The sequence below is a fragment of the Notamacropus eugenii genome, chromosome 1 (genome assembly GCF_028372415.1).
Source record: "Notamacropus eugenii isolate mMacEug1 chromosome 1, mMacEug1.pri_v2, whole genome shotgun sequence".
Taxonomy (NCBI): Eukaryota; Metazoa; Chordata; class Mammalia; order Diprotodontia; family Macropodidae; genus Notamacropus; species Notamacropus eugenii.
Genome location: NC_092872.1, coordinates 430870610 through 430894144, shown reverse-complemented (window position 1 = coordinate 430894144; position 23535 = coordinate 430870610). Strand labels below are relative to the sequence as shown.

Below are 23535 nucleotides of genomic sequence, written 5' to 3'. Positions count from 1 at the left end.
AATACTTGGCACATAGTAAGTACTTAGGAAATGCTTATGATTGAATATAGTTTTACTGTCTTTTTCTTTCTTTAAGGCATTTAGATGTTTTTGTTTTTTTTTTTAAGAATTTGGAAGCTATGCCATTTGCTGCATATGTTCAGTGTTGATCTAATTCATTGTCTGTTATACCTTTTAGCAAAGTGTAGTTTCCTTGTTTACCTCTTTTAATTAGATCTATTTTTGATTTTGCATTTTCTGAGATTGTGATTGCTACCCCTGCCATTTTATTTTTTACTTCATTTGAAGTATATACTAAATTCTATACCACTGCCTTATTTTACCTCTTTGTATATTTCTATTTCAGGTATTTTCCTTATAAACAACATTTTGTTAGACTCTGGTTTCCAATCCATTCTGCTCTCCTCTTTTGTTTTATTGGTGAACTCACCCTATTCACATTTACAGTTATGATTGCTAACTGTGTATTTCCCTCTTTCCTATTCTCTTATATTTATTCTTCTCTGTCCTTTTTAAATCTCTTTGTCTCTTCCTCAAGAGTCTGTTTTGCTTATGACCCCTGCCTGCCTTAATTTACTCTCTCTTTTGTTGTCTTCTCCCTCCTCTCCCCTTCCCCCACTCCTTTAATCCCTTTCCCTCCTACTTCCCTGATGGGTAAGATGGATATCATTACCTAAATTTGTCTGTATGCCTCTTCTTTCCTCCTTGCAACAATTCAAATGTTGCCTGTTCTCTTCATCCATTCATTATATAAAGTCTTCCTTGTGCACCCCATTTATGTGAGGTTGTTTTCCCTGTTCTTCATCTTCCTTCCATCCTGTCCCAGTACTTTCCTCTTTCTCACTCTTCCATTCTTTTTTTGAGATCATTCAAACATAACAGAATCTCACCTGACTAATTGGACTCTGTAAGAGCCTAGTGATAAAAAATTTTCAGTACATCATTTTGCTTTGTAGGTTTATACTCAGTTTTGCTGTACAGGTTATATACTTGGTGGTAATACTACACTCTCTGCCTTCCAGAATACCATATTCCAGGTCTTCTGTTCTTTTTTAGTGGTGGCTGCTAAATCTTGTGTAACCCTGAATTTGGCTCCTCAGTACTTGAATTTTTCTTTATGCCTCCTTGCACTTTCTTGTTGTTTTTTTCCTTAAGAGCTCTGGGTTTTGACTGTAGTATTCTGAGAGTTTCATTTGGGGATTTCTTTCAGGAGGTGACTGGTGACTTTTTAAAATCTCTACTCTACCCTTGGGTTCTAAGATAACGTGGTCAATTTTCCTTCTTAATTTCTTGAAGCATAATATCTAAGCCCTTTTTTTAATCCTGGCTTTTAGGTAGTTCAGTGATTTCTTAAATTATCTCTCCTTGATATATTTTATAGATCAGTTGGTTTTTCTGTGAGATATTTCACATTTTCTTTCAATTTTTTCAGTCCTTTAACTTTATTGTTGATGGCTGATAGAATTATTGGCTTCCATTTGAGCAATTCAAATTTTTAAGGCGTTATTTTTTTCAGTGATGTTACCTCTTCATTGCTTTTTTGCATAGCTCTTATTTCTTTTCCTATTTTCTTCCTCTGTTGCTCTTATTTGGCTTTTGAATTTTTTTTTTTGCCTTTTTTATGACTTTATTTAGCTCTTCTAAGAATTCTAAGAACTAGAGACCAAATTGTCAACATTTGCTGGATTATGGAGAAAGCAGGGGAGTTCTGGAAAAACATCTACTTCATTGACTATACTCAAGCCTTTCTGTGGATCACAACAAAATGTGGCAAGTCCTTAAAGAGATGGGAATAATTGATCATCTTTCTTGTCTCCTGAGGAGCTTGTATATGGACCAAGAAGCAACAGTTACAACTGAACATGCAGCAGCTGATTGGTTTAATAGGAATATGATTTAAAGGAATATAAGAAGACTGTATATAGTCACCATGTTTATTTAACCTACATGCAGAGTACATCATACAAAATGCTAGACTGAATGAATCAAAAACTAGAATTAAGGTTGGTGGGAGAAATATCAACAATTTCAGATATGTAAGTAATGCGATTGATGATAGAAAGTGAAGAGGAATTAAGTTTTTTGATGAGGGTAATAGCTATCTTGAAACTTAACATAAAAAACACCTAAGCTCTTGACAACTAGTCCTATCATTTCCTGTCAGATAGAGGGAGAAGTGGAAGGAGTGTGAGATTTTATGTTCTTGAGCTTAAAGATGACTGCAACTGTATCCATGAAATTAAAAGACATTTGCTTCTTGGAAGGAAAGGTATGGCACATCTGAACAGCATACTGAAAAGCAGAGGCATCACATTTCCTTTAAAGGTTTGTAGAGTCAAATCTGGTTTTTCCAATAGCCACATGTGGCTGAAGTATTGGCCTATAAGGAAAACTGAGTATTGCAGAATTGACATTTTTGAATTATGGTTCTGGAGAAGACTTTTGAGAGTTCCTTGGACAGTAAGGAGGTCAAATCAGTCAATGCTTAGAGAAATTAATTCAGACTATTAATTGAAAGGTCAAATACTGAAGCTGAAGCTTATGTATTTTGGCCACATAATGAACTCGTTGGAGAAGACTCTGATCTTGGGAAAGACTAAAAGCAAAAGCAAAGAGGGATGGCAGAGGATGAGATGCATAGATAGTGTCATGAAAATAACAAACATGAACTTGTACAGACCTTGAGGGATAGTAGAAGATAGAAGGACTTGGTGTGCTATCGGGTTCACAAAGAGTTGGACACAACTGAACAACGGAACAACAAGAAGAATTCTCGTTGGAATTGTGTCTAATTTGCATTTTTCTTTAAGGCTTTGCTTGTAGATGTTTTCAAGTCATTGTCTTCTGTATTTGTTTTGAACTTCCCTGTTACCATTAGGGAGGTTTATAGTTATGTTCTTTTTCATTTGTTTGCTTATTCTTCCAGCATACTTCTTGAATTTGAACTCATTTTAGTGTTGGTTTCTATCTCCACTTCTGGGAATGATGTCTGGACTGAGCATTTGTTTTTTCTGTCCTGCTATTTTCATAGTTCAGGCAGTGGTATGATCCAGGGAGAGGTCTGTACATTGCCTTCCTATTCTTTGCTCTATAAGTTCCTGACCTAGGTTTGGATTTATGGGCTTTTGCCTAGATGAGTTTCAGTAGACTGTAGCAGGACTCAATCACTGTTAGCCCATTGGGAGGTTATACAAGTTCAGGGAGGCTGAGCTGGTGGGTCCTCTTTGGTTTTGATCTTCTAGCCTGACTATTCCACTGAAGTCTTACATGCAGGGGTAAAGGTCAGAGCCAGATCCCTTACTTGGCTCTTAGGCTCCGAGCCACACAGCTAAATTTTTGGATCTTGTTATTTACTCTGTATATAGCTCAGGCCCTTCTTGCTTGCGACTGCTTCTCTCTGCCCTAGAATGGTGACCTGGAACTGGGTAATAAGTGATAAAGCTACCAGTTGGCACCTATTCCTACTCCCAGCATGGTTCATGGGTTCTCTGGGATCTCTCTCTCTGGTGCTTCCTGCTCTGGTGTTCAATCTCAACCCCCTTTCTGTCCTTGTGTGCTAGAATTCTCCTTGTTGCTTTGGCATAGCTGTGCTCCTGAACAGTCTCCATTCTAGTGTCTGAAGACTTTTCTGTTTTATCTTCTCAAGCTGCTCTGGGTGGGAAAATGTGATACATGGTGACTTTTTCTTGGCTTTCTTGTTCATAATTCAGTCTGATATGTTTTCTAGGTTGTTGTGGAGGACATATGCTGTGTGAACTGGATAAAAATGTTGACTCTGCTATCTTGACTGCCCTTATAAATGAGTCTTTTGCCCAATTTGAGGTGAAAGAATGATAATTTTAAAAGATACAGCTTAATATGTCATGTGAGTTTTTAATTCTAATTTAAAAAAATCTTATTCTTAACTTGGTGATCATCAACAACAAAAAAGTAGAAAACGGGTACAGACAAAAATTTAAAAGATCATGCACAGAACTGAAAGGTCATTTTTAAAGCTTGGTTTTTTTTTTTTTTAAGTTAATTTTAACAGAATTATAAGAAAAATGGTGTTTGATCTTCTGTGTCTTTTTAAATTCTTTTTTCTGTTTATATTTTTTTGGATTTTGTTGTAAACATATGATTCCATTCTTGTTCTGTTATCTTCACCTTTAAATCAGATTATTTAAGAAATATTTTTGGGAAAAACAAACTTTTTCAATGCAAGTTGATGCTTTCGGTAGCTCATTTTAACAAAATTTGTGGATTTTTAATTTGTAGAGCAAAAAAGTAAACCATGTAAAATGAAAATCCATGTTTTTAAATTGAATCCTCTTTTTATGATGTATTGTGTACGTGGAAATGGTTTTTGTGTGTCTTTTTGTATTTAAGGTCAAAATGAATGAAAAAATTAAAAAAGAAGGAAAAAATAAATTTGTGGAGTTGGTTTTTAGAATTACTTTCAATCAAGTTTTTGATTGAACTTGAAATCATTATGACTTTTGTGATACCGGATTTTTATTATCTGAAGCCAATGAACATTAAAAGAACTGGAAGGGATCTCATACCATCCATTCCAGTGTCCTTACTTGACAGATGAGGAAATTTAGACCTAGGGAGGTTAAGTGGCTTGACCAACACCACACAGTTTTCAAAGGTGAGATTTGAAAATTCAAGTCTTCTGATACCAGGCCAAGCACTCCTTTTTTTCTGTAATAAACAACAATCCTGGGTTCTAGTCCTAGCTCTCCTCATTACTTTTATGATCTCAAATGAATCACTTAACCTCTCAGACCTCAGTTTCCTTACATGTAAACCTGTGATAGTTTTTATTGGTTCCATGGCATAAATATGTTTCTCCAGGTAACATTTGTCAGCACTGTCTTCGTTTGATCCTGCTGAATTTCTTTGACAGAGGAGTAATTGTTGTGAGATTCTTCTATGTCTTGCTTCTTGCCTGTCTGACTTGATAAAGTGATAAAAGGGTCTTACCTTAGTAAATAAGACGTATGTGGATTATATTCCTTTTTTGTTCGTCTGTTGCAGTGGGACATCTCCCTTGGCTTGCCTCAATGCTATGCTTCATTCCAATTCTCGAGGTGGTGAGGGACTCTTTTACAAACTTCCTGGACGAATAAGCCTTTTCACACTCAAGGTAAGTACTCAGTTACTTCTGGTCTTTGTGAATAGATTGTAGAATTTAATTATGTCAGATACGGAAAGTTCTCACTTAATGTAAGTAGACTGTTCCACAGACTGTGTAAAGCAATTTTTATATAATGCAAATTTAACCACCCACTTCACTTAGCCTATATATCAAAAGCATATGCAAAATAATACCTTTATGCAAGTCATAAAATTTACTAAAATAGATATTAAATATTGTACCATGATAATAAACAGAATTATTAAATGAAAGGTAAAGTTAATGATAAAGTAGAAATAGTACTGTATAGTAAAGTTAATGTAGGTATATAGTATGTTGCCCCTTCCCCACCCATCATACCTAGTCTTTTTTACTGGTTGTTGACTGTATAACTTTTTTAATGAAGTTATCGAGAGACAACTTTTTTCCCTCATATATCTGACAATAGCAAACAATATTATGCCCAAGCAGTCTTTGAACTTTTAGAAATCTTGAAATATTTGGATCCGTCTTCTCAGTTCAAGAAAAAAATTGACTCAAATGATGAACTGATGCCAACTGTTTCGTTGTGAATCTTTTTGGTTCAGCCTCCATTCCAAACCTTCCCTTCTTCTGCAGTCTTTGCAGCTAGTAACTCAATCAGATCCTCATTCAGAATCCTCATTTGGATTTCTTTCAGAATTCTTCATGGAAGTTGAATTTGCATAATGAGAATTTTACATAAATTATGAACTCAGCCTGTACTGTCTCCAATGCATATATCTACATTTATGTTTGCCTGTAGAAATGCCACCTTGATAAGGGCTGAAGTAATGAAAAATAAATACTTATATGAAGTAAAAGCCTTCATCGTAGAAAAGAATGATTGACACTTGCTGTTGCAAATATATATGAAGCTTAAACATCATTTTAGGAAATTTTAAGTAGTAAGGAATATATAAGTTTATGTACTTATTTACTGATTGATACTACTAATCCATATTAGCTTTGTGATCTCATTTAAGTCACTTGATCTCTCTGAGTCTCCATTTCCTCATTTAGAGGGCTATATGCTTTCTTAGGTCTCGTCCAAGTTGTACCTACTGTTATTTGATTATATAGCAATAGCAGAACTTTGTTCATACACACAAATGGTTGCACTTGATAAACATTGCAAATGGCCCCAATTAATTAACATGATTATCATCTTTCTGAAATTTACTTTTGTGATATTTGAGCAGCTGACATAAAGGATAGAGTTGAAGACAAAGAATTAGAAAAATTTTTTGCAGGTTTTGGATCCTGTCTTAGGGCACTTAGTAGCACATGACTGGACAAATCACTTAATGTCTCAGCTTCTTTATCTGTAAAATGGGGATAATATTAGCACCTACTTCAAGAGGTTTTAGTTAGTATACAGGGACATGATGTACAGAAAGCCTTTGCAAACCTTTAATTATTATATGAATATTAGTTACTATTATTATTACATGAAAGATGAAAATAAGTTTAAGGGCACAGTGCTAAAAAAACTTCATTATTGACACATAAAAGGAAGATAGAAATCTAATAAAAATGATGGTACAGTCTTATATATGTTAAATGGTTAATATCTATATATCTGTATCTGTCTATATCTCTGTGTGTCTGTCAATCTATCTATCTATCTATCTGTCTGTCTGTCAAACTACTTTTGTTACTAGGCTTTCTCCCTGCCCAGGCTGTGCAAGCTGCAGCCCCCAGAGTGGGGGCCATGAGTGAATGTAGTGATCCTTTTCTGATCACAATTCCTTTTGTACCAGAAGATATACAATAAATATGACACTTTACCTCAACAGAAATCTGAAGTTTACTTGTGGGAGTGGGTGTCAGAAGAGTTTCAGTTTATGAGTTATTATGGAATGGTTCACTTTTTTGAGTTCTTTAGCTGTTTCTCATGAAGAAATCTTGCAGAAGTTGTGTCATGCTTGAAATACTCCCCATTATATTAATGATGTTAGAAAAAATTTGAGCTTTATTAACAGAGCTGACTTGGCTTCAGTTCATGCAAGTCTTTCTAGGTTTCTTTGTATCTGCTCCATTCATCATTTCTTACACTGTAATAATATTCTATTACATTCACATATCTTATGTTTAAATCTTATTCTTATTTTTATGAATTAATAAATGTGGACATTTCCATATACAAAGAAGAACAGAAAAGGATTGTACGGTATATAACATTGTGAATTATGTTACACACCACTTGCTTTTTAAAAGCATAAGATACTGTATGGCAGTTGTAATGCTGCCTTACTTTATAGCCCCTTCTACTCCCTTCTTTCATTTTATTTTTTTTTCAGTAGAACTTGGTGACTTTCCTTTTTGATAATTAGTAGTATTTTCCCCCCCAATTACATGTCAAGACAATTTTTAGCAATCATTTTTTTCAAGATTTTGAGTTGCAAATTTTTCTCCCTCCTCTCCCCTCTTCTGAAAATGGTAAGCAAATTTGATATAGGTTATACATATGCTATCGTAAAACATATTTAAAGAAGAAAAAAATCAAAAGAAAAAACACAAAAAAGAATAAAGTGAAAAAATAGGCTTCAGCCTGCATTCAGAATCCATCAATTCTTCATCTGGATGTGGATAGAATTTTCCTTCATGAGTCCTTTGTACTGTCTTGGACCATTGTGTTTCTGAGAAGAGCTGAGTCATTCACAGTTGATCATCGCATATTGTTGCTGATACTGTATACAATATTTTTCTGTTTCTGCTCATTTCACTTTACTTCAGTTCGTACAAATGTTTCCATATTTTTCCTGAAATCTGCCTGTTCGTTTCTTATGGCACAGTAGTATTCTATTACATTAATATACCACAGCTTGTTCATCCATTCTCCAATTGATGCTCTTCTCCTCAGTTTCCAATTTTTTGCCACCATAAAAAGGGCTGCTATAAATATTTTTGCACATGTAGGTTCTTTCCCTTTTTTTATGATCTCTTTGGGACACAGACCTATGTTATTGCTGGATCAAAAGGTATGCACAGTTTGGCTGCCCTTTGGGCATAGTTCTAAATTGCTCTCCATTATCTGTTCATTTTAAAACTTGATATTCTTTTCTTTCTTCTTTTAGCATTGTTTTCACTACTCCTGTACTTCTCTCTAAATGTCTCCTCCCTTGCAAAAAGCTCTCGTCTGTAAAAGATAAGAAGAGCCAAGCAATATATAACTCTCAGAAAATATATGTTTCTAGTCTGTTACCTCTACAAAGAATTGGGAAGCATGATTTGTTTTCAGACATCTAGAACCTTGGTTGGTTATTACACTGGTTACAATTGATACTTTGTTTTACAGTTTTACATTTGGTAGTCATTTTATAAATTGTTTTTCTGGTTCTGTTCACCAATTCATATGAATCTTTCTATGTTTCTCTGAATTTATCAGGTTCTGGTCCTAGTCCCACCTACTACATAGATGTGTGAGTAATTATGTCAAAGTCACTTATCAGTTTCAGTTGTAAAATTGAGATTAACCCTACTCTACTTACCTTAAAGGACGGTTATGAGAATTTTTCATCCCTTTTTTTATGGTTCAGTAATATTCTGTGATATTCATATACCATAATTTGTCCAGCCATTTTCCTTTTGATTAGTACCCACTTTGTTTCTTGTTCTTTGCTGTGACAAAAAATACTGCTACAAAATTTTTTTGTATATATGGGTCATATTTCTCTTTCTTTGGTGACTTTGGGAGTGAGGTATGCCTATTAGTGGTTTCTCTGTCAAAGAATATATATATTTTTGTGATTTCTTGGGGATTGCTTTCCAGTATGTTTGGACCTGTTCATCTACCACCGCACATATACATCATGTGTACTGGTCCTTCCACATTCCCCCTACTAATTGTCATTTCCCTTTTTTGTCTTTTTTGCCAATATAATGGAAATGAGATGGAACCTCAAAGTTGTTTAAATTTGCATTTTTTTTATTAGTAATTTGTGGCATTTCAACATGGTTGTTAATAGCTTATTTATATAGGTTGTTAATAGTTTCATTTGAAGACTACCTGCCTAGATCCTTTGACCATTTATCTATTGGTAATGGCTCTTGTTCTTACATAGTTCACTGAATCAGTAAACATTTAAGCTCTTACCATGTGCCGTCACTGGACTAAGTGCTGGGGATATAAAGAAAGGCAAAAGATAGTTCTTACTCTTAACTACCCAACAGTAACAGTCAAATGATCTAGTTGTAGATATAGTTGTGTCAGTTCCCTACGTATCTTGAATTTTGTATTACTTTTATCAGAGAAATTTGCTGCAAAAAAATTTTCCTTAACCATTTCCCTTCTAATTCTAATTGCATTGAATTTGGTACAAACCTTTATGTAATCAGTTTTGTCCACTTTATCTTAATGAAAATCTTGTCAAGAACTTTCCCTCTCTGCATAGCTTTTATTGTTTTTTATTGTCCTCTATTAAATAATACATTTTATCATAATTGATTCATTTAGATATTATTGTAGTATGAGATACTGGTCTCATCCTAATTTGCTCCAAATGGCTTTCCCTCATAATATTCTTCTGTCCATTGGTTTTTAGTAGACCAGATCTGTGCTGTATTGGTTGAAGGACAACAGCTACCTTTTATTAAGTACCTGTTGTGTGTTAGAGTATTGGAATTAGTGCTAAGGATATACAAAATTTTGCCCATAAGGAGTTTAGGCTTCAGTTTGGGAAGTGGGGTCAGGAAGGGAATAAGACATTAACAAAAATAGCTATAATACATATTATTAAAAATAGTAAATAAATAAATTAGGGGAGGTATAAATAATCTTTTTGAGATCTGGAAAGGGGAAGTTTATACCCACTAATCAAAAGTAAGGATCAGGAAAAGCAAAGTTGTAATTTAGCAAGGTGTCATTAATGGTTGCATTAATAATAGCCATATTGCTTTTTATGGCTACTTATAACTTTCAGAGTGCCTTCACATTCATTATCTCATTTAATCTTAATGCTAGTTTTTTTCAGGTAGGCAAAGTAGTGTTCATCTCAGTTCTGTGGTTGAAACTGCTAAGTGAAATGACTTTGCCAGTCACACATCTATTAAGTATTGGAGCTCAGTCTAGAATCCTGATCTTTTAGCTCTTAATATCTACTGCTTTACTACCCTACCTTCTAGTGTTGCATAATTTGTGGTCTTATTTTGACATTTATGGGCTCAGTTGGGATGACAGTGTTTATGAGACAACTGGGGGCAGCTGACTGGACCTGAACTCAGGAATACCTGAGTTCAGATCCAGCTTCAGATACCTACTTTTGTGTGGCCTTGAGTCAGTTGATTAACCCTCTTTTTGCCATTTCCTCAACTTGTAAAATGGGATAATATCTCAGAGTTTTTGTCAGTATCAAATAAAATAATATTTGTAAAAGCACCTAGCACAGTGCCTGGCACATATGTTTAAGTCTTCTTGGTTGCATTGGCAACAAGTAAATCTCCCTTCTTAAAATCAGTCCATTATGAGGCCTTTAAGTAGTTGATCTGTAATCTGACATGTAATTTTGATTATGAATACATAAAAATATAGATTTGACTTATAGATAATTGATCTATGGGGGGAGTGAGCTGCTCATTCCCCATAAATCAAAAGGGAGAATTGAGGGAATTAGATTGGCAAGTGGTTACTTGGTGGGAATTGAGTGAATTATACTGAATCCATCTTGTGACTCAATTCTGGAACTAGCTTAGTTCACTTTCTATTCAGTTGTGAGAATTGGGAGAAAACCTTAATGCATTGTTTGAACCTATTCCTTCGTGTCTGGGATATGGGACCACCTCTACCTGCTGCTTAGAGACCCTTAACTAAAGACCTAGGTTATGATGACCAGAAATCAGGCCAGATCAAATAATACTGATGCAAGGAGTTTTCTCACACTTGTACATCTCAAGCAGCCGTAAGTCTTTTCTGAAAACTGGCCCAGTAGGGATCAGTCAGTTATTGTTTCCATGTTCCTTTAATTATTTACAGACAGTTGGGGGGAGTAGGGCATCTCTTTTTCTGAATTCAGGGAATTGCACTTGTTTGTTTTCCTCTTTCCAACTTGGAAAGTCTCTAATCTTTCCTCTAATTAGAAATCAGATTACCTAATGTATCTTGGTTAATTGTTTCCTTTTAACTAATTGGTCTTACTTTACTAATTGTTTTTAATGTATTAAAATCTGTCTCTCCCTGTATTTTAGGGTCCAGGCTTAAGCTGAGGAGATCTGGTCCTGCCTTTTTTTTGGGGAGTTACCATGGATTGCTTAATAAATTGATATACTCAGAAGATTGACTCTTTGTTTCTTCGGTCATTTCATCCTTTACCTGTCACAGTGCTATATAAATGCTTATTCCTTTCCCTTTCCTAACATCTACCTGTATCTCATAACTGTAAGATTAGTAGCTTTCTTCTGTTAAAAGTTGTGTCTTAATTCAGATTTGAATGGTACTTTAAAATCATATTGTCTCACCGTCTCACCGTCTCCCCAAATATATGCAGTGATTTATTCTGTTGTTGATGAGAGATGGATATGACAGGACACAGTTAACTTTGATGTAATTGGGCATGCCATCATGATGTAACTTGTCTTGTCTTTGTAATCTGGGCAGCTATGCCTAACTAATTTTTGTCAAAGTCCAAGCTGAGCTGATTATGGCAGATACTGTTCCAAAATTTGTCTGTAGTATAGAGCATTAAATTTCACCTGTATTGTAGTAAGACCAGATATGCATAAATATAGCCTATTTGAATTAAATATCACACCCCTCCCTTCCTTTATCCCCATCTTATCTCTTTTCTTGTAGGGCAAGATAGATTTTTATGCCCCATTAACCTGTATTTCTTCTTTCCCACTTACATGCAAAAACAATCCTCAACATTCGTTCCTAAAACTTTGAGTTCTAACTTCTCTCCCTTCTTCCCTTCCTACCCATCCCCCCTGAGAAGGCAAGCAATTCAATGTAGGCTGTATATGTGTGGTTTTACTGAAGACTTCCATAATAGTCATGTTGTGAAAGACTATATTTCCCTCCATCCTATCCTACCCCCTGTTTATTCTGTTCTCTCTTTTGACCTCATCCCTCCCTGAAAGTGTTTACTTCTAATTACCCCCTCCTCTCATTTGCCCTCCCTTCTATAATTCCCACCACACCCCACTTATCCCCTTCTCCCCTACTTTCCTGTAGTGTAAGATAAGCTTTTCATACTAAATTGAGTGTGCATGTTATTCCCTCCTTTAGCCAAATGTGATGAGATTAAGCTTCACTTTTTCCCTCTCACCTCACCCCCTTTTCCCTCCATTGAAATAGCTTTTTCTTGCCTTTTTAATGAGAGATAATTAGCCCCATTTCATTTCTCCCTTTCTCCTCCCAATATATTCCTCTCTCACCCCTTAATTTTATTTATTTAGATATCATCCCTTCCTAATCAACTCACCCTGTGCCCTCTGTCTATATATATATATGTGTGTGTATAATCCCTCCAACTACCCAAATACTGAGAAAAATCTCAAGACTTTATTATCTTTCCATGTAGGAATGTAAACAGTTCAGCTGTAGTAAGTCCCTTATTATTTCTCTTTCCTGTTTATCTTTTCATGCTTCTCTTGATTCCTGTGTTTGAAAGTCAGATTTCTATTCAGCTCTAGTCTTTTCATCAAGAATGCTTGAAAGTCCTCTGTTTCACTGAATGATCGTTTTTTCCCTTGAAGTATTATACTCAGATTTGCTGGGTAGGTGATTCTTGGTTTTAATCCTACTTCTTTTGACTTTTGTAATATATTCCAAGCCCTTCGAGCCCTTAATATAGAAGCTGCCAAATCCTGTGTTATCCTGATTGTCTTTCCACAATACTTAAATTGTTTCTTTCTGAATGCTTGCAATATTTTCTCCTTGACCTGGGAACGCTGGAATTTGGCTACAATATTTCTAGGAGTTTTTCTTTTCAGATCTCTTTCAGGAAGTGATCGGTGAATTCTTTCAATCTTTGTTTTACCCTCTGGTTCCAGAATATCAGGGAAGTTTTCCTTGGTAATTTCATGAAAGATGATGTTTAGGCTCTTTTTTGATCATGACTTTCAGGTAGTCCCATAATTTTTAAATTCTCTCTCCTGGATCTATTTTCCAGTTCAGTTGTTTTTCCAGTGAGATATTTCACATTATCTTCCATTTTTTCATTCTTTTGGTTTTGTTTTGTGATTTCTTGGTTTCTCATAAAGTCATTAGCTTCCATCTGCTTCATTCTAACTTTTAAAGGACTGTTTTCTTCAGTGAGCTTTTGAACCTCCTTTTCCATTTGGCTAATTCTGCTCTTTAAAGCATTTTTCTCCTCATTGGCTTTTTGGGCCTCTTTTGCCATTTGAGTTAGTCTATTTTTAAAGATGTTAATTTCTTCAGCATTTTTTTGGATCTCCTTTAGCAAGCTGTTGATTTGCTTTTCATGATTTTCTTGCATCACTCTCATTTCTCTTCCCAATTTTTTCCTCCACCTCTCTTACTTGATTTTCAAAATCCTTTTTGAGCTTTTCCATGGCCTGAGACCATTGCATATTTATTTTGGAGATTTTGGATGCAGAAGCCTTGACTTCCTCTGATGGTATGCATTGTTCCTCCTCACCGGAAAGGATGGAGGAAAATATCTGCTCACCAAGAAAGTAACCTTTTTGTCATTGTTTTCCCCTTTTTTGGGGCATTTTCCCACCCAGTTACCTGACTTTTGAGTTCTTTGTTAAGGGGAGGGTATATTCTGGAGACCTGTAAGTTCTCAGTTCCTCCTAGGTGGCACAATCAAGGGAGAGGAGTTTATGCCTCTCCTGGCCTGTGCTCTATTCTGTGAGCAGGATTCCCTCTCTAGAGCCTCCACCAGCTCCACTAGGCCAGCCAGCACTCCTCCTCAACCCAGGGCTGCCACTCAGGGCTGAGATCCAGATTAACTGCTCAATTCTCCCAGGGGCTTTAGGACAGGGCTCCAACAATGGAAGATGCTGCTACCTGGGGCCAGGGATAAACTGCTGTGTTCCCTTCTCACCCAAGTGAAAGAACTTTCTCACTGACCTTTGAAGCTGTCATTGGCGTTTGTGAGTTGAGGAATCTGGGATCTGAGGCTGCTGTTGTTGGTGCCTTGAAACTGGCTCCAGTCCTGTCCCTGCCATGGCATGGCCCGTGCTGTGCTACGCTCTGCTCCATGCCCAGGGTGGTAGAACTTAACTGTTGGCCTTCCAGGCTGCCTTGGGCTGAAAATCTCTTTCACTCTGTTGTTTTGTGGCTTCTGCTGCTCTAGAATTTGTTTAGAATCATTTTTTACAGGTATTTTATGGGCTGTGGGAGGAGAGCTTCTAGAGGTGTGTCCTTCTACTCTGCCATCTTGGTTCTGCCTCAACACTTAAGACTATTGACAAATGTAGAAATGCAGTGATATTGCTAGAGTTTTCATAAGGTCCATGGGATTCATTCTGAATGAAGGGAGTGGGGTTTTGTGGTAGTGTACTGGTCATGTGTGGTTCTATGAAATCTTCACTCCCTAGTTTTGTGTCATCCTTCGCAACCATAGATCTTTGAGCCTTGGGATACATCATTTGGTTAGAGTATATGTTACCTTATCTGTATACTATGATATGGCCTGCTTTCATTTCTTCTGTTGTTTGTTTTAGCACTTCTTTTAAGGTGTGGAGTGCATTTTTTGCTTGTTTACAATAAACTTTAAAAAAAAATTTTTTATCAGAATGGCTTTCATAAAACTAATCTGTGCCCAGTGTTAGAAGATACTATAGATGGTTCACATTGTTATTTATAAGTGTGGTTCCTATAAACTCAGGCTGGTCAAGGGAAAGCCTTTGACAACTTGAGTGATTCAGAGAATTTGTCTTTAGGTATCAGCTCCTTCCTTTCTTCTGAGAGTGAACTCTAAGCTGCTACTTGCACTCTTACCCCCATATTGTGGACACCTGGTTTGCAATCCCAGACTGACTGAGGTCAGTTCATTCAGTCACTTAGCTCATTCAGCAAACTCCTAAGCATGTCCTCATCAGGATGACTGGAGGGTCAAGGTCTCCCAGTGCATCCTGGGTCACTGGATTCAGATGGCTGTGGAGGAGAAGTGAGGCTGGTGGCCTGCACAACCCTCCTTCACTCAAAACAAAGTCAAATACAAGTCATGTCATCATTTCTCTGATGGCATGGTCTTCTTTGGCAGTGAAGGATGAACACAGCCCTGTAGGCTATAATGATTAACATAGTATGGTATAAAGAGGATCAAATTGGGAGTTGGAAGTCCTGGGTTGTAGTCTACAATCTATTACTTTCCATTTGCATAATTAGAACAAGACTTCTCTAAAACTCACTGTCTTGCTAAAATGAGGAGATTGGACTGGAAGATCTCTAAGTTCTCATCTAGTTCTCAAACTCTATCGATGACTTTATTGGTATGTGTTGTCTGGGAACTTGATGTTGAAGTGTAACAACTTTATCATAGGCTGGTTATGTCACTAGTGAAAGTGTAAACTTTATTAGTTGATGTTATCTATCTGTCTGTCTAAAGTGGTGACGTAAAATTGCCTCCAAGATTTTTTCAGTTAATTACATTCAGCTACTCTATAGAATAGAAAAACACAGCACAGCATAAAAATGAAATGTTAGAATTGGAATTGACCCTAGAATACAGAATGTTAGAGCTGGAGGGTATATTAGAGTTGATTTAGTCTAATACTCCTATTGTACAGATAAGGAAACTGAGATCCAGGGAGGAGAAATCTAGTAAATGACAGAGATGAGACAAGACACCAAGTTTTGTGACTCGGTTCTTTTGATTATACCTCTCTTAATAATCTCCCCAGAAGTACTGAAGACTACAGTTGAAGTATGCCTCCCTTAACACTACAGTTTGCCAATAAATGTGAGAAATAAAACAGAAAAATAGAGGAAGGAGATAATTACTGTTTTTTTTTTTTGTTACTTACATAATCCTAATAACAACACTCATGGTGCATTTTCTCCCCTACAGCACTTTCTAAGTTATTGATATTGCCACAAAATACTAAAATGGAAGAATAGAAGAAGGAATAAAGTATAGAATTGCAACTAGTAAGAGTGGAATCTCCATATATGAGAAGTCACTGTCAATTAAAGAAGAAATGTGGTAGAAAGAAGGTTGAGTCCTGGCTCTGCCATATACAGGTGTTGTGACAACTAGTGTGTGACTTCATCTTGTGGAGCAACTCAGTTTATTCATGTTTGAAATGGTGATGATATTTGTATTACCTTACAGGGAGGTTGGGTACGTGGTGGGTGGGTGATGGAGAAAGGAGATAGGATATAAATAAACTATTAAGTAAATAATTAAAAGTTATTTTATTACTGAATGTAACATCAGAAGTCATGTGGTTGTGTTGTTTTATTTCAAAGATCACTAAAATCTTAAATTAAGCTAATTTCCACTCTACTCTTTTACACTAATTTTTTTGTGGTGAGGGGCAGAGGAGAAAGTGCATAGTTTTTTACTGTTCTCTTTCCTCTACCTTCCCCTCCCTGTCATCTTAAAAAAAAAAAAAACCCCAAAACTTATTTGTAGTAACTTGTCCTGCATCCTGAAGCTGTAATCTCCTTTCTGTTAAATTGAGAAGAACTAAGCCATTAGAAATTATTATAAAATGTAAGGTTCTTTTTAGTTACTAACCAGTGTTTTCCCTCTGCTGAGAGAACTGAACGTTGTGATCATTTTTTCAGAATGGGAATTTCTATTTTGTGTACAATGAGAATATTGTACTTTAATCCGACATTTGACAATATATCTTTTATGGTCTGCTATAACACCTAATAAGTAGTCTAGTTTTTGATATGTAGTAGGAAGACCATCTTCTTCTGATTTTGTCTTTATTTTCTGTGCTATTATGTCACAGTATTAACAGTTTTCATTTTTGTTGTTCTTAAAGTGCTTTCCTCACAACACCCTGATTGGGTGGAGGGTAATGTGAAGTTTATGAAGTGCAGCAGTATGGTGGGAAATATTAATTTTGGGTTTAACAAAGGCCTAGATTACAATTCTGCTTCTGACACTTATATGACCCTATATAAACTGCTTAACCTCTGATCTCAGTTTATTCATCTGTCTGGAGATAAAAGTACTTGCTTTGCCACCAGAGTTCTTGGCACTTTCAAATAGCTCAGCATAAGAAACTGATATTATTCTATCAGTGGAATTGATATTAAAGAGACTTTTCCAAATTTGATTTGTAGCTGAAACCTTCATACATTGTTGTTTACCTCATTGGAATGTGAACTCCTTGATAGCAGCGACTGTCTTAACTTTTCTTTTGGTATCCTCTTAGTTTTTTTTTTTTTTTTGCATGTAGCATGTTTTTACACCTAATATGTGCAAATAGTAGGTACTTCATGCTTTTTTAAAATAAATTTTTATTATCTTTTGCTTTGTATCACATTTCTTAGTGCATCTCATTTCGTTTTCTGAGAGAGCTTATGACAAAATAAGAAAGGGAAAAATTATTTTTCAACACATTGAAAAAAATATGGTGTTGCCCTTCAGTGTTCCATATCTATACTCTTCCTCCTTTCAAAGAAGAGAGAGGAAGGTATCTTTTTATATTTCTTCTTTAGGGCCAAGCTTAGTTATTATGATTTTGTAGCAATTAAGTCTAATTGTTCTGTTGTTTTTTCCTACATTGTTGTAGTCATTATGTATATTCCTGTATCTGTTTACTTTACGTTAGTGCATATGTCTTTCTATGCTTTTCTATATTGATCATTAATCTGTTTCTTATTTTTAAAATTTTATTGATAACTTGTTTTGCATCAGCTAAATTTTGTTGTATCTTTCCCCTTTCTTCTCCTGTAATAATTTTTGGGGAGGGGGAGCTTAGATTGAGTGTTCTTTAATGCAATAACCTCTCTGGGCTCCCAGTACTAATGCTCCATTTTCCCCACCTAGGTCATTTCTCTCCTTGCTAGCCAGGTGACCTTCTGCTTCAAGAGTCATCATATTAGTGCTGACTGATCCACTTTAACCCTATTGCAGCTTAGAACCTCCAAATTCAAGTGATCCATAAGCCACAGTCTTCCCAGTATCAGGCGCTACAATTGTGTGTTAACCATAAAAAAAATTTTTTAGGAGGAAAAAAAGAGCAAAATTGATCAGTAATCTGACAATATATGAAGTGTTCTACATTCATGGACCTTTCACTTCTGGGACAGGGGGAGGGTCTTCTCAGGTAATTTCCCTTGAGCCTAAAATAATGGTAATAGGATAATGGTCAGATACTTGATTATAAAAGAATTGAAAGTTGCTATCTCTCTATCTTTTTTAATTGCAGTAGCAGTAAGAGTGAGTATAGTAAGTGGCTATTGTTTTTCACACTCATGATGATCATTAGGTGATTTAAGCCAGGGTGCCAAGGGTAAGGGGGTTGGCAGCATACCAGGTGATTTGCATCTCTTTCAGAAACTGTGCTTGCAGGAATTTGACATTTTAGTTAGGGTCAGCTATTGTGAAGAGTTGGATTTGGCTTCTATTCCTGAATGCCTGTATTTGGGAGACAGAGCTTTTGTGGTGACTTTTCTCTAAGAAAAGTTGTTCTCCAGTTGATTAAATCTTAGAGGCATTAACAAATGGAATTTTGTTTGTGATCTAAAGTTAGGAAGAGATTTTTGGGTAATAAAGTGTCTTAATTTCACGTTCAGCATTCTGAAAATGGCTTAAGCTCTCCTTGGATCCTGGAGGAAAGGAATGAGGACCAAAAAAGTAGTATGTTTTTTTCTGTCCAGTAGAATCCCACCTCTTATGAGTTAACAGACTTTGAAATGTGCACCTGGAATTAAGGAGTGCCAGCTAATGCTTTTGTCTGAGTATTCATTCTATTGGGAGACTGCATGAATTCTTGCCAGTTTTTGTTAATTGTGTTAAGCTGTTTACAGTAGAAAAGGGTGTAGAAAGAGAATTTGTTTTAACTCTTTATAGAAGCATTCTGATCAGTTTCACTTGCATGAGGCTATATTGGTTTAATGTAGTGTGAAAATTTAGAGGTAGGTGGTGGAAAGATAAGGTAGAAAAGGACTCAGAAATGTTAAAGTTTTGAATATTACTTGATAAAAGTCTTTAATAGTATAGTGAAACCGAATTGCTTTGAAATGCAATGAAAATGTGTCTTTGATTGAACTAAGGTAGCATTTTCTGGTATTTTTATTCAAGACTAATAAGATGACTAATCAGTTGGAGGAATACCTATTGTGTTTGAATTTTGAAAAGAATATTATCTGTTTACTGAGATTTAACTGTATTCATGTTCCTGAAAAAGTGATAACAAAATAATAATCCTTTTCCCCCTGGAAGTGCCAATGAAATGGGGGGTGGGAGGAGTGGGAAATAAGTTTTGGAGGTAAGTGAATCAGTCAGTAAACATTTATTAAGTCCACAGAGCATTGGGCCTAAAGTCTGGAAGTCTCATCTTCTTAAATTCAAATCTGGCCTCAGATACTTAATAATTGTGTGACCCTGGGCAACTCATTTAACCCTGTTTGCCTCAGTTTCCTCATCTGTAAAATGAGGTGGAGGAGGAAATGGCAAACTACTCCAGTGTCTTTGCCAAGAAAACCCCAGATGGGATCACAAAGAGTTGAACATGCAATGAAAATGTTCCAGGCACTGTGCTAAATGCTAGAGATAACAAAGAAAGGCAAAAGATAGGTCAAAGTATGTGAACAAGCAGTTTTCAGACAAATCGAAGCTATCTATGATCATATGAAAAATGCTGTAAATCACTGTTGATTAGAGAAGTGCAAATTAAAACAACTCTGAGGTATTACCTCACACCTGTCAGATTGGCTAATAAGACAAAGGGAAAATGTTGGGTATTGGAGGGGATGTGAGAAAACTGGGAAAGCAGTGCACTCTTGGTGGAGTTGTGAACTGATCCAACCATTCTGGAGAACAATTGGAACTATGCCCAAAGGGCTATAAAACTGTGCATACCTTTTGATTCAGCAATACTACTGCTAGGTCTATATATCCCAAAGATGTTAAAAAAAAAAGTGGGGGGAACCTATTTGTACAAGAATATTTATAGCAACTTATTTTGTGGTGTCTAAGAGTTGTAAATCAAAGGGACGCCCATCAATTGGGGACTGGCTAAACAGGCTGCAGTAGGTATATAATTGTGATGTAATATTATTGAGCTATAAGAAATGACAAGTAGGATAATTTCAGAAAAACCTGGAAAGAATTACATGAATTGGTGCAAAGTGAGGTGAGCAGAAGAACCAGGAAAACATGTAATTGGGAGGAAAAATAAAATATTTTTTGAAAAGGCAAAAGATAATCCTTGGCTCTCAAAGACCTCACACTCTAATAAGAGAAAGGCAGTACTTAAAGTAAGAATACAAAAGCGGGTAGACAAAGAAGGAGCAGCAAATCAGTACAGGGGCTCTCACTTGCTACTGAGGAAGAGAAGATGAGATAGCTTGCTGGGAGGGCCCCTCCTTAAATGGAAGTTACAGAGAGGCTCTCCCCTGTCCACCCATTGCCCTCTTCAGTGCTAAGTTAGGTTAGAGTGAAGAGTTGATAGAAACTTGAAGGAAGATGAGTTTCTGGAAACAGTGATAAAATCCAGAAGAGTGGCCAGGTGGGAATAGTTTTCCTTTATATTGTGCTTAGTGGTTTACAAAATTATTTTCTCATAACTCTGGGAGAGAGTAGTTTGTGAAAGTATTGTAGTTTTTCAAATGAGGAAACAGTTTCAGAAAGGATAAGATACTGACCTACATTCAGAACTCTAGAAGGTATCTGAGTCAAGAAACCAGGACTTCTGACTCTTTTCTAGTGGAGGGATTAAAAAAAAAAAGTGTTTACTATCTAGTGAGCATGCTAGTTATAGGTTAATTACCTTCCCATTTTAATAGACATTAAAATAGTGATAGGATGCAAGATCTGGTTCAAGAACTGGAATCCAGTCCAGCTTCTATCACTTATTGTTTCTGTGACTGTAGGCATCGCACCCTCTCTGACCTCAGTTTCCTTTAATGTAAAATGAAGACATGAATGTATGTGTCCTAACTCACAGGGCTGAGAGGATAAAATGAGAAAACTTTGTGAGTATAAAGTACTGAATATTAGCCATTGTATGGTTGGAGTGATATACTTGATTGACAACTGTTTATCAGGTTTGGGTGGTAGGATCATTTAGGACTGAAATATCAGATTCTCTACCCTGCTGAATGCTTGGGAAACCAGATTAAAGTGTAATTGAAATATTTAACAAAGTAATTACAAATACAATAAGACATAGATAATGTTAATATGTGGTTTTTTTTCTAAGTCAGTATGCAGCCAGCAGGTATGTTTTAGTTTGAGTTTGACACTTTTCATTTTGAGTATATGCTCTGGCAGCTTCATAATCTTTCACATTCTCAGTATTTTTAGGAATAAGACTATAGGTCTCCTAATAGGTTTTTCTAGTAGATGTTATATTAACAAAGGATGAATATTAGAATGGTAGTTCTATAAACATTTCAGCAATGCTAAAGCTTAGTTGAGCTATAACTGACAAGAATTTTAAGGACAATGTAGCATCAGAGAAAAAGAAGAGATGGATGATTATGATGACAAAGAAAAGCCAGAATGATTTCATCTCTTCCATTTTCTATTCCAAGAAGAACGCGCTTGTATTTGACTTTTTTCTTAAAGAAAAATTATTGATAAACGTAAAGACTGAAACCAAAAAGTACCTGTACTCAAAACAAGTTAAGCCAGATGACACAAAATAAGAATATGGAACAATACACTTTTTGTACTTTACCAAATTGGAAAACTCTTTGCTCTAAGAAGACAGAACTTAAAACTTTTCATCATGTTTAATCTGGATGTTTTTACAACATTTTCATTTATGTGTATACTTTTATATCTGCTTCTTCACTCTAAATCACTTCATTTAGGGTTTTCCTGTTTCTTTGAATTATTTAAATTGTTCTATATAATAGGAATGATTTTTTGGACTAGAAGAGAAGCGGGAAAATATTGGGATTTGAATGCTCAGGGAGATAGTAAGAGTTTATTTCCTTTGAGTTCAGGCCACCTGGCAAAGATGAACTGCATACCAGCTTACTGAAAAAACTAGCAGATTTAATTGTTGAGCTTCTGTCAGTAATCTTTAAGAGTGTGGAAAACAAGGAAATGGCCATAGTAGTAGGGAAGGGCAGATACTCTGATTTTACTTTTAAAAAATTTATTGGTGTATTTTTTTTTTTGATAGTACCTTGATTTCCATTTATGTCCTTCCCATCCCCTCCCTTACTCAGAGAGCCATTCCCTGTAACAAAAATAAAAAGGAAGGGTACAAAGCAGCTTACCCAAACTAATCAGCACATCCTCCTTGTTTAACAGTGTATGCATTACTTTGCATCCATCTTTGCATCCATTTTCTCCTCTCTCTGGTACTAAGCTTAGTCATTAAAATTATTCATTGCTCAGCTTTGTGGTTGTTCTATTTACATTGTTACAGTCGTGTATATTGTTTTCCTGGTTCTGCTTACTTCTTTTTGCATCATTTCATGTAAATCTCCCCCTGCTTCTACCTGTGTTTTCATTTTCCACTAGTATAATTCAGTAGTATTTTATTGCAATCATGTACCAAAGTTTCTTTAGCCATTCCCATATTGATAAACATCTACTTTGTTTCCGGTTCTGAGTGAGTGAATGAGTATTCATATTTGCCAAGTAGAGAAAAATGAGACAGTTTCTGTTCTCAAGGCAGATAGAAGGGGCTGGACATTCAGTGGGATGGTGGTCCTACATTTTTCCAGAAGGCTTGAAGCTGATGATTTCCAGCATATCCAAGTGGTAGAAACACCATGAGTTGTTAGGGAACAGAAATACCTACTGTCATTCCTTCCAGTCCATCTTTAAGTGGGTGAGGGACCTGGGGACAGAGTCTTTTTACTATTTCAAAAAGTGCTACTGTAAATGATTTTTTAAAAAGAAGACTGTAGACTCAGCAAGTTATAATCAAGGAGGTTTTCAGTCTGGGTAAAAGTTCCAGGAGGTGAGGTCTCTGAGTGCAGACCCAGTTCCCTTTCTGTATCTCCAGTACTTAGCTTGGTGCCTGACACATAATAGACAAGTAAATACTTGTTGAATGAATGAAAGGAAGAAAGAAAGAAATAGAGAACATCTAATTAGAAAAGGCAAATGGGGGTCATAAACTCATTTCAACATGGCTTCTTTCTAAGCAATCTAATTTCCTTATTTGGGAGAGGCTTGTTGTTAGACTGGCAGATAAGTGTCATTGCCAGTTTGGGCAGAGGTCTCTAGTGTAGTCCCCTAGGGATCTGTGCTAGACTCTGTGCTTTTTGACATGTTTATCAGTGTTTTAAATAAATGAAAAGATGACCAAATTTGTTGATAATACAAATC

At 35.9% G+C, this 23535-nt stretch overlaps 1 protein-coding gene across 6 annotated transcripts in view; it reads left to right on the top strand.

The window, feature by feature from the left end:
• ASXL1 (ASXL transcriptional regulator 1) overlaps positions 1–23535 on the top strand; it is a 71517-nt gene that overhangs the window by 11869 nt on the left and 36113 nt on the right. For 5 of the 6 annotated variants that reach the window (XM_072631597.1, XM_072631599.1, XM_072631598.1 and 2 more), the window contains exon 3: positions 5023–5131. In XM_072631597.1, the coding sequence (XP_072487698.1) occupies positions 5023–5131 (109 nt within the window). Of the gene's footprint in view, positions 1–5022; positions 5132–11326; positions 11413–23535 lie in introns of those variants that run through there. The other variant, XM_072631600.1, reaches the window with a different exon arrangement.